The sequence below is a fragment of the Callorhinus ursinus genome, unplaced genomic scaffold (genome assembly GCF_003265705.2).
Source record: "Callorhinus ursinus isolate GAN/ISIS: 27379988/994484 unplaced genomic scaffold, GSC_fseal_2.0 scaffold8, whole genome shotgun sequence".
Taxonomy (NCBI): domain Eukaryota; kingdom Metazoa; phylum Chordata; class Mammalia; order Carnivora; family Otariidae; genus Callorhinus; species Callorhinus ursinus.
The window spans coordinates 71,898,084-71,910,010 of record NW_027397070.1 but is presented as its reverse complement, the minus strand read 5'-3'; the positions used below and the strand labels follow the sequence as shown (position 1 = coordinate 71,910,010).

General features: G+C 45.2%; 1 protein-coding gene across 3 annotated transcripts in view; it reads right to left on the bottom strand.

Annotated features, from left to right (window-relative positions):
• Positions 1-6,792: 6,792 nt before the first annotated feature.
• The window catches only part of TDRD9 (tudor domain containing 9), a 114,889-nt gene continuing 109,754 nt past the window's right edge, over positions 6,793-11,927 (bottom strand). For all 3 annotated transcript variants that reach the window (XM_025869259.2, XM_073895949.1, XM_073895947.1), the window contains 2 exons: positions 8,301-8,373; positions 6,793-7,535 (listed from right to left, as the gene is read on the bottom strand). In XM_025869259.2, the coding sequence (XP_025725044.1) occupies positions 7,434-7,535; positions 8,301-8,373 (175 nt within the window). In that variant the 3' untranslated portion in view covers positions 6,793-7,433. The remainder of the gene's footprint in view (positions 7,536-8,300; positions 8,374-11,927) is intronic.

Sequence of the window (11,927 nt, the reverse complement as noted above, 5' to 3'; positions counted from 1 at the left end):
AATTTCAGACAAGCAGACTTCAGAAAGAGGAGACTTAGCAGGGATAAAGAGGGGCAACAGGACAAGAAAGCATGATGGGGGCTCCATGTGCGTGCACCTAACAAGCAGAGTGTCAAAATACATGAGGCAGAAACTGATGAAACTGCGAGGAGAAAGAGATGAATCCACGGTCACAGTTGGGGACTTCCACATACTTCTACAAGTAACTGACGAACCCAGCGCACGGACAGTCAGCAAGGATACAGCACCACCGGTCAACTGGATCTCACGGACATTTCCAGGCCACTTCACCCAACAACAGCACAATACACGTTCTTTTCAAGCTCACATGGAACATTCACCAGGATAGACTATATTCTGAGACACAAGACACACCTTAACACATTTAATAGAAATCACACAAAATATGCTCTCGGACCACAGTAGAATCAATAGACAGAAATCAGTAACAGAAAAACAGCTGGAAAATCCCACAATACAGGCACACCTCATTTTATTGTGCTTTGCTTTCCTGTACTTTGCAGATACTGTGTTTTCTACAAACTGAAGGTTCGCAGCACCCTTGCCTCCAGCACATCTGTGAGCACCATTTCTCCAACAGCATCTGCTCACTTTGTGTCTGTGTCGCATGTTAGGAATTCTAACAATATTTCAAACTTTTCCATTATACTGTATGTGTTATGGTGACGTACTGATCAGTGTTTACGACTTGCTAAAAGCTCAGATGACAGTTAGCATTTTTTAGCAATAAAGTATTTTTAAGGTCTGACATGATTTCCTTAAACATATTATTGCACTATGGACTTCACCATAAAAGAAAAATGACTAAATTAAGTATTAAAATGAAAAAATTTTACGGTTCAACATACACCATTAGAAAATGTAAAGGCAAGCCAGATTGGAAAAAATACATACAAAACGTACATCGCTGACAAAGAATTTGTACCCAGAGTATCTAACAAACTCATTCAACTCAACTTGCCCCCCTATACCACAGCAGCAATATGAACATGCCTGGGAGACCAAAGGAAGTCCACAGAACCATGGTTCCCCAGTGAGCCAGGACACAGGTCCTGCCAGCAGACCCCAGTGTCAGAGCCTAACTGTCAACTTCAACATAAGCTGGCCGCAACAGGCAAATGTTTCTTGGTGCAGCAGGAAAGAACACAAACAGTGCAAGGTTAGAGGCAATTAAACAAATTAAAAATGGGGAAATATCTGGAACAGATACTTCACAAGAAATGCAAATAACAGTCACACAAAAAATGCTCAACACCAGGGCACCTGGGTGGCTCAGTAAGTTAAAAGTCTGACTCTTGGTTTCGGCTCAGATCATGATCTCAGGGTCGTGGGATCGAGCCCCGCATTGGGTTCACGCACTCTCAGAACCTGCTTAAGATTGTCCCCCTCTCCCTCTGCCCCGCCCCCTGCTCCTGCTCTCTCTCAAATAATCTTTAAAAAAAAAGATGCTCAACATCAGTATTCCTCAGAGGAACACAATTAAAATCACGATGGGACACTACTACCCACCATTTCAAAGACTAAACCTGAAAGGCTGCAGGCCCAAGCACTGGGGGAGCGTGGGGCAATGGAAAGGCCCATACACTGCAGGCAGACACGCAGACTGGTGCAGCCAGTCCGGAAAACTCGAGAAACTTCTTTTAAAGATTAATTGTATATTTACCATGTGACCCTAAGTATTTACCCTAGAGGAATAAAGTATGTGTCCTCACAGAAATTAATACACAAACATTCATCGCCACTTTATTCATAATTAACCCAAACCTGAAAACAACCCAGATAACCATCAAGAGGTAAATGGATCAATACAACATACAAGGTCTGAATCTCAAAAACATGCTGTGTGAAGACATCCGGACACATGGAAGAAAGCCTGTACAAGCCCCTCACGTGAAATTCTAGAAAGGGGAAATGTGTTCCATAGCGGTGGTTCTCAACCAGTGTGGCGATGTCCAGAGACACTTCTGCTGTCACAACTGGAGGGGTTATTACTTACATCTGGTAGGTAGAGGCCAGAGGTGTTGCTGAAAAAGCACATGATGACCTCCTGTGTGATCATGGCGAAGAGCCATCTGGCCCAAAAGGGCAACAGTGAGAGACCCAGTTCTCTAGCGACAGAAGGCAGTTCGGTGGTGGCCATGGGCAGCAGCGGGAGTGGGGAACTATCTACAGAGGAGGAAGTCCAAGGGAACTTCTGGGGGTGATGGAAATGCTCATTACCTGAATTCTGACGGTGGTCTAATGCATGTGGACAACTGTCAAAAGTCAAACTGCACACTTAAAATGGGTGCAGTTTGTTGTATGTAAATTTTACCTCAATAAAGTTAATTTACAAAATGAAACCATCAGGGCACTAGAAGCAAGCATGGGGGGATATTTCCAATAGACTCAAAACGTGGGTCTTTTTAGAAGACAAAGAAGATTCATACATTTGACTACATAAAAATGAAAGGCTAGATTTCACACGGTAAAAGGAAAACATGATAAAGTCAAACGACAAATGGGAAAATACTAGTAACTGGTATCACAAAGAGATGACTTCCTCACTACAAAAACATGACATCTAACACAAAGAAAGCTTGGCTAAAGATACAAACAGTCCCAGTGATAGGAAAAACCAATGGCCCTGGTGTATAAAGATGTTGGCCTCACTCATAAAGATACATTCAAAGTAAAATGACTAACCTGACAGAAATGGTATCTCCTGCCATTACACTGTGGCAGGGCGGGTATGGGGAACAGGAGCACCCCCATGTCGCTAGTGGGAGTACATGTGCACTGGTACCAACTGGACAGAAGGCAGCGTGGCAACATCTGAATGTTGCTAACTACTACTAACTGAATTCTTTTTTTCGTTTTATTTATTTATCTGAAAGAGAGAGAGAGAACAAAGCAGGGGGAGGGGCAGAGGGAGAAGCAGGCTCCCTGCAGAGCAGGGAGCCCGATGCCAGGCTCGATCCCAGGACCCCTGTGATCATGACCTGAGCCGAAGGCAGACGCTCAATGACTGAGCCACCCAGGTGCCTCTACTAACTGAATTCTTTACTAAATGCCCTTTAACCCAGCAATTCTTACTTTAGGAATTTGTTATGTAAATGTACAAGGATATTCACTGCCAACACTATATAAAACAGCAAGAGTAGAAACTATCCAAATGTCCACTGTGACGTTACAAAATTAATGATGAGACAGCCATAAAACTATATATACCATGAAGCAGTTAAAAAGCATGTGTAGAGTTCTGGAAATATGATCCACAACAAATATTAAGTGGAAACACTGAGGTATAGATCAGCATCCTCGCTGTGCAAACACCCAGGAAAACAGACTAAGCCTGCATCCGTATGACAAAGAGACAATCTCTGGAAAACTGGATTAGCTTCTAGGGCCGCCGTAACAAAGCCCCATACACCAGGGCTTATAAAATAACAGAAATATATTCTCTCTGGGTTCTAGAAGCCATGGGGCTGAAATCAAGGTGTCTGCAGGACACATCCCTCCAGTCTCTGCCTCTGTCCTCACATAGCTTCTACCGTCTCCTCTGTGTGTCTCTTCTAAGAACACACGCCACTGGCTTTAGGGCCCACCCTAAATCCAGGATGATGATCCCATCTCAAGATCCTTAACCTAACCATACCTTCAAAGGGGCTTCAAAGGAAAACCACACCTTATTTCCCAATTAAGGTCACATTTACAGGAGATTCGGGGGGTTAGGACACGGACATAGCTTTTGAGAGGGCACAATTTGGCCCACAGCTCTGGTGGCCCTGAGAACGGTCTTCTCTGGGCTTTCTCGAATCTGACCCCGCTGGTGTCTGTTCTCCCACTGGCACACAGCCCAGCATCGGTGCCAGTGTCCCCCTGGGCCTCGGCTGCAGAGGGCTCACCCTCTCTCAGCCAATCGAGGCATGGTACCGTCTCGCTCAAAACCCTCAGAGAGAAGATATTTGCAAATGACGTATCAGATAAAGGACTAGTATCCAGGGCGCCTGGGTGGCTCTGTTGGTTGAGCGAATGCCTTCGGCTCAGGTCATGATCCTGGAGTCCCGGGACTGAGTCCCACATCAGGCTCCCTGTTCAGCAGGGAGTCTGCTTCTCCCTCTGACCCTCCCCTCCTCATGCTCTAACTCATTCTCTCTCTCAAATAAACAAATCTTTAAAAAAAAAAAAAAAGATTCTCTCAATCTTAAAAAAAAAGGACTAGTATCCAAAATCTATAAAGAACTTATCAAACTCAAACCCCCAAAAAATAACCTAGTTAAGAAATGGGCAGAAGAGGAGCGCCTGGGTGGCTCAGTCGTTAAGCGTCTGCCTTCGGCTCAGGTCATGATCTCAGGGTCCTGGGCTCAAGCCCTGCATTGGGCTCCCTGCTTGGCGGGAAGCCTGCTTCCCTCTCTTCCATTCCCCCTGCTTGTGTTCCCTCTCTCACTGTGTCAAATAAAATCTTTAAAAAAAGAAATGGGCAGAAGACATGAACACTTTTCCAAAGAAGACCTAGATGGCCAACAGACACGAGAAGATGTTCAACATCACTCATCATCAGGGAAATGCCAATGCAAACCACAATGAGATACCACCTCACAGCAGTCAGAATGGCTAAAATTAACAAGTCAGGAAACGACAGATGTTGGCGGGGATGTGGAGAAAGGGGAGCCCTCCTACACTGTTGGTGGGAATGCAAGCTGGTGCAGCCACTCTGGAAAACAGTATGGAATGTCCTCAGTAAGTTAAAAATAGGTCTGGGATGTCTGAGTGGCTCAGTTGGTTAAGCGGCTGCCTTCGCCTCAGGTCACGATCCCAGCGTCCTGGGATCAAGCCCCGCATCAGGCTCTTTGCTATGCGGGGAGCCTGCTTCTCCCTCTCCCTGCCACTCCCCCTGCTTGTGCTTGCTCTCTCTCTCTCTCTCCCTTTCTCTCTGACAAATAAAATCTTTAAAAGAAATAAAATAAAAATAGAACTGTCCTAAAAAAAAAAAAAAAAAAAAAACAGAACTACCCTAAATCCAGTAATCACACTACTGGGCATTCATCCCAAAAATACAAAAACACTAATTCAAAGGGATACATGCACCCCTATGTTTCTAACAGCATTATCTACAGTAGCCAAGATATGGAAGCAGCTCAGGTGTCTACCAACTGAATAAAGAAGATGTGGTCTATATATATAATAGAATATTACTCAGCCACAAAAAAGAATGAAGTCTTGCCATTTGCAACATGAATGGATCTAGAGAGTATTATGCTAAGTGAAGTCAGAGAAAGACAAACACTGTATGATCTCACTCATACGTGGCATTTAAGAAACAAATGAGCAAAGGGAGGACGAGAGAGAGAGACAAGCCAGGAAACAGACTCTTTACCACAGAGAACAAACTGATTGCACCGGGGGAGGTGGGTGGGGAATGGGGGAAACAGGTGATGGGGATTAAGGAGCGCACTTGTTGGGATGAGCACCAGGCCATGTATGGAAGTGTTGGATCAGTGTATTTTACACCTGAATCTGATATTACACTGTACGTTAACTAACTGGAATTAAAATAAAAACTTTAAAAACACCACGGGACCAGAAAAGCGTGCACATGAACAGCAAGGCAATTACCGTTTAACTTCAAGCCACGTGGGGAAGAGAAGCGATCTAGTGTGCGACTCGGTTTTGCACGTAGTACTTACGAAGTGGCCGCTGTAAAGAACAAGGGCACCACAACGAGGGTGTGGCTGCGTGGGCGACGGGGTCAGGTACAGGGTGATGTAAAGAGCTCTGCCTTTACCCGTTCCAGCAGCAATAATGACTACGGTGGAAATCGGGAAGAAGCAGGAATTACTTAATACAATACTTAGCAAGATGGAGGCAACTCTGGACAAAAAAAAAGAGAATGATTTTCTTTAAGGATTAGAACCAGAGAAACAAAGGAGCTGGATTTTTTTTTTTAAGCAAGCCTTTCAGTACTATTTAATTTTTTCACCACTCATGTAACTTTGGAACACAAACAAGCAGAAAACACAGGGACCCCACCTGGATCACCATGGCGCCCACCTTGGACCCTGGAAAAGTGAAGAACAAGCAGCCAGGTGAGATATCCTGCAAAAGACAGGTGGAAGGCTGACCTTCAAGCTCTCAGGCATCGCAAAGGGTTGTGCTGCTAGCACGGTACCCACCTCCTGCCCACAGCTGGGGAGCGCATTCCCAGGATGCCCCACCTGGACCGCTGTGGCTCAGAACTCAGCAAGAATGGGGACACAAGTGAGACATGGGCGACGGTGCCCAGAAGGTCATGACAGCAACACAGTGACACACACACAGTGCTGGCGCCCCAGCGGGCTTGCTGACCGTCGGCCCTGTGGACCCACAAGGCCCAACGGAGCACTGGCTGAGCCCCCAGTTTACAGGACCTCCCCAGACTGCCAGTTTCCCAGTCCCTCCACACGAGCTCTTGGTCACCACTCCATGGCCCCCAAATACACATGCTTCTCCGATTTTCCAGCTTCAAACTGCCCAGCTGGAACCCGCTGGCTGAGGCGGACCGCTTCGCTCTTGCTCGCCCCGTGCAGACCCTCACACCAGCGCCCCAACACCCGCATGAGCCAGCAAGGGCGTCTTCCTGCAGGCTTCACGGTCACTGCTGTTCTCGTGCAACCCTGACCCACAGGACTCTGCTCTCACGGGGGCGTTCACTCCCATTTATCAGTTTTCTAAAGTCTGAGGTTTTAGAATGAAATACATTTTATATTTTAATCTCCTCTGACTAAAAACTGTCAGAAACAGAAACTTAGTCTAACGCTTTTATTGCTTTAACATAAATATACTAGTTGCCAGGTAATCTGATTTCCAAAATTTAGACTTAGAACTATAACGTAGGTAAAAATATGAAATATACAAAACTGAAGTTAGTTTTACCAAAATTAAATATTTTCCCTCACAGAAAAATAGAAAGTGCCACATGGTTTTGAGAAACACACAGCTCTCCTTTGTGGTAAACTGAGGTTTGGGGATCTTGGTTCCCCTACATCCCAGGATTAAATCACTGTAACAAAAAGAACATACTAGCACATACCGGAACCTTACATGTTCAGCTATTTATATTTACCTTAATAGATTTAAAGCAAAACACAGCTCTTTTTCCAAACGAAGTCTTCTTTCAGCAGTTTTTCCCAGAATCTTTAACACAGTGATTTTCTGTTTCTAGATAGCCTAGACTTTCCAATCCTTCCCACTTGAACAGAAACACCACTCTCCAGCCACCACCCACACAGGAAGAGGAAGAGGGATGGAGAAGACCTTTCGGATGCAGCGGGCAAAGACCGTAACGTTCAGATACAGACAGCAGTCAGTCTGCATATGGAGCCTTTAATCCACCTGTCTGCGTGCCGGGTCTCGGCTCCTCGGGAGGGACTGGGTTACAACCTCCAGCACACCTAAGTGCTGAGAACAATCAGTTTGTGGAGCTGGTAGAGAAAGGTGTTCTTTCCTCGGCTGCTCTCCCGGTCAGCCTGCTCCATGACCAGCTTTGGATCAACCTGAGGGGGCAGACAAAAGGACCAGTCAGACCTTTCTAGAAAATGGACCCTTCCGGACATCAACTAAAATAAGTAAACTGAGTAACTACAATCAGACACATAGACAGAGACGTGTAAGACGGGAGAAAGTAGTCTTTTAGTTTCCAGACGTACTTCCAGAATGCTTCCCTTCTCTTCCAGCACTCACTACTGTGCGTCTGACAACTCACCTTTAATAATCCAGTGACCTCTACCTGAAGCTCGCACACACACCCCTTCCTGTGTACACATGAACTACAGCTTCGTTATAGGCTTTTAAACATGTGTACATTTTCTAAAACACATCAACCTCAAAATAAAGTTCTTTCAAATTAAGTCCTATTAGCTTGAACACCCCAACAGAGTCTGCAGGAAAGGTGGCTTGTGCCCCTCCTGTCACCTGGGCTAAGCTCCACGCACACAAGAAGCTGGCTCCAGGGTTGGGTCCTGAGGGCTCTGAAGAGGGACATTGGTGTCAAGGTGCACACAAGAGAAGGAAAGTTTCCTTTGGACTCAGGATGGGAAAACAGCACCTCCAGGAGCACCTTCGCACTTCAACTGTAGCTGGTTTATTTACAAAGACACCCTTGGCTCTAGAATTAAAGCTAGAAGCCCCTCCCTTAGTTCCTTCCCCTCAAGTAAAATTTTACTCAGTTTTTATAACTTTGCATGTAAATGTAAATGTGCACCTGCCAAGCCCATCACTCCTGGCAGCAGGCTGTCCCCACGGCACTATTTCTCACTCACCTGATTCCATTCGTATGGCTTTTCATGCCACCTAGGGACAACTCTCTGTCTTGGTTTCAACTGACAGAACAAACTAAAATTAAAAAAAAAAAAAAGAATTAAATCATCTTAATTACATGTCAGTAACTGAAAACACTATGATTAAAAAAAGATTTATTTATTTTTGTGAGAGAGCAAGTGAGTGCAAGAGCAGGGGGAGGGGCAGAGGGAGACGGAGAAGCAGACCTCCTGCACAGCCGGGAGCCCGATGTGGGGCTCGATCCCAGGACCCCGGGATCATGACCTGAGTCAGAGGCAGATGCTTAACGACTGAGCCACCCAGGTACCCTAAAAAAAAGACTTAAATCCAGAATTATAGCTGCAGTAAGTTTTTAAAAGGTCAAGATTTATGTAGTTATGACCAGAGAACATTTTAATACACTGTCCACTCAAAAACAGAAGAACGGAGCGAGGCGATACAGAAAACCAACTCCGTTCTCCCCGCACCTTCACAGCGAGCGATGCTGCCCCGTCCCACACACAGCTGCCTCACTGAATGAAACACGCTATGTTATGTCATCTACTCTTAGACACCTGTGTCAAGTTGGAAATGCCACAAGCTTAAAAAGGCACGGAGAGACAGAGCCTTCTAACATGACAGAATAAAGAAGTATGGAAATCTTCTTGCCCCCCAAACAACTAGAAAATGTTGTCCAAAAACCCACAAACCCCCAAACATTTGAAATTCACCAAAAGCAAGTAAGTTGAGAAGCATTCCTTCACAAAGAACCACTGAATTCAGGTAAAAAGAGTGGAGTCTGGGGTGGATTTCCTGCCTGGGGCTAGCTACTCCTACCACCCAGCAGCTCAGTCTAAGACCCCAGTGCTAACAGAGCCAGACTGACTGGCCATGGAAACCAGCATTGTCACTGCCAGACTGAGCTTACTTGATTAGGCGTAGAGGGTGAAAAACCCTCCTGTCTGGCAGCACTGTCAGTAAAAATAGTAAACCTGCTAGGAAATAAATGGAGAAAGCCCACAGCTCTGCTAGCCTTAGGTCACGGTCCTGCTTGGGGCCAGAGCAGACCAAGAGACAATCTAGAAGCCCAAGAGAGAGGTCTTGGGAATGAGAGTACCAGAGGGCCAGGGAGGCCCTCCATACATTCCCTGGGCAACTAGAAGGCCGCACACACATGCGGACAAGACCCACGACGTCCCTGAGCCAGCCACACAGCCCTGGATGACTGGGAGGCAGCGCACACGCACAGGAAAGCCCTGGGAAAAGCCAGAAAGAGTTCAAAATTGTCTGAACTTTGGCTGCATTCCCCAAACTACACATACATCTCCCAGCAGAGGGCAGAAGCTTAAAGGCTTAAGTACTTAAGTACAACATCTGACTAATCACTGGCTGAGCACTAAGCAATGCACGCACAAGGACAACCCCTAGTAAGCCAGGCTGAAAATAAAAAGGAGAATTGAAACAAAAACAAAACCCAGGCATTAGTGGCCTCACAAGATGGTGGGAAACCTACTCTGCAGAATCCTGCAGAATCCCATACGGGGATCAGTACCCTACACTACTACGCTACATCATCTAAGAAATGGGCAGGAGACATGAACTGACATTTCTGCAAATAGGACATCCAAATGGCCAAAAGACACATGAAAAAATCTCCACATCACTTGGCATCAGGGAAACACGAATCAAAGCTACAATGAGATACCACCTCACACCAGTCAGAATGGCTAAAATTAACAAGTCAGGGAACGACAGATGTTGGCAGGGTTGCAGAGAAAGGGGAACCTTCCTACACTGTTGGTGGGAATGCAAGCTGGTGCAGCCACTCTGGAAAACAGCATGGAGGTTCCTCAAAAAGTTAAAAATAGAGCTACCCTACTACTCAGAAATTGCACTATTTCTCCAAAGGATACATACATAGTGATTCGAAGGGGCACCTGCACCCCAATGTTTATAGCAGCAATGTCTACAATAGCCAAACTATGGAAAGAGCCAAGATGTCCACTGACAGATGAATAAAGAAGTGGTATACACACACACACACACACACACACACACACACACACACAAGATATACAATGGAATATTATGCAGCCATCAAAAAGAATGAAGTCTTGCCATTTGCAAAGACATGGACGGAACTAGAGGATATTATGCTGAGCAAAATAAGTCAATCAGAGAAAGACAAATACCATATGATTTTACTTACATATGGAATTTAAGAAACAAAACAGATGAACATAGGGGAAGGGAGGGAAAAATAAAACAAGATGAAATCAGACAGGGAGGCAAACCATAAGAGACGCTGAACTCTAAGAAACAAACTGAGGGTTCTAGAGAGGAGGGGGTGGATTGGGGTAACTGGGTGATGGACATTAAGGAGGGCGCTTCGTGGAATGAGCACTGGGTGTTATAGGAGATTGATGAATCACTAAATTCTACCCCTGAAGCTAAAAAAAATATTTAAAAATTAAAAAAATAAAATGATCAATTTTCAGCAAAAAATTATGAGACATTTTGCAAGAAATAGGGATGTATGACCCACACTCAGGGGGAAAAAAGCAGCCAAAAGAAGCGGAGTGGGCCCAAAAGTGGGTTTAGCATACAAGACCTCAAAGCTGCCATCTTGAGTATATAAAAAGAATTTAGGAAAACCACATTTAAAGAAATACAGGAAAATAGGGTGACAACGACTCAAAGATAATTGCAGTAAGAATTAAAAACTATACAAGAGAAAAACCCCAACGAGAAATTCTGGAGTTGAAAAGAACAATGACTGAAATGGAAACTCCCTTACAGCTCTCCAACACCTGCAGACCTGAGACAGCAGAATAAAGCAGCAGTAAACACAAGGATGGATCAACAGAAATTAGTCTGGGGGCGTGCCTGGGCATCCAACTCTTGACACTGGCTCAGACTGTGATCTCAGGGTCATGGGATGGAGCCTCATGGTAGGCTCCCTGCTCAGCAGGGGGTCTGCTTGAGGATTCTCTCTCCTTCTGCCCTCCCCCTGCTCACGTGCATGTGCACGCATGCTCTCCTTTCTCTCTAAAACAAATGAATAACTCTTAAAAAAAAAATAGTCTGAAGAACAGAGAAATAAAAATTGAAGAAAAATGCCCAGGGCCTCAGAGGCCCAGCAAAACACCACCAAGTGTACAGACAGGGATGAGGCGGGAGCCCCAAAGGAGGAAGGAGGGCAAGCATGGGAGGAAAACAATATTCAAAGAAATTCAAAGATGCAAGGAGGCTGTAAGTAAAAGGACAGAAAAAATATGCATATAAACAGAAATCAGAGCTGGAGTAGCTACATTAATATCAGACAAAACTGACTCGAGGACAACAACTCTTTCCAGAAATGTCATAACAACAGAGGACGGGCACATCCTGAAGATGCAATAACTGTAAACGTATATACACATATCTGACTACAGAGCCCCAAAGACAGAAGAAAAGCTGACAGACTTGAAAAAAGAAATAATTCAATAATTATAAAGAGTGTGATACCCTATTTTGAATATTCATAGAACTAGCAAGAAAATCAGCAAGGATAGAGGCTTGATGGCAGCCACCGCCCACCAACTTGATCTAACCAACAGCCCCGACAGAGCCCCCCACCCAAGATCCCC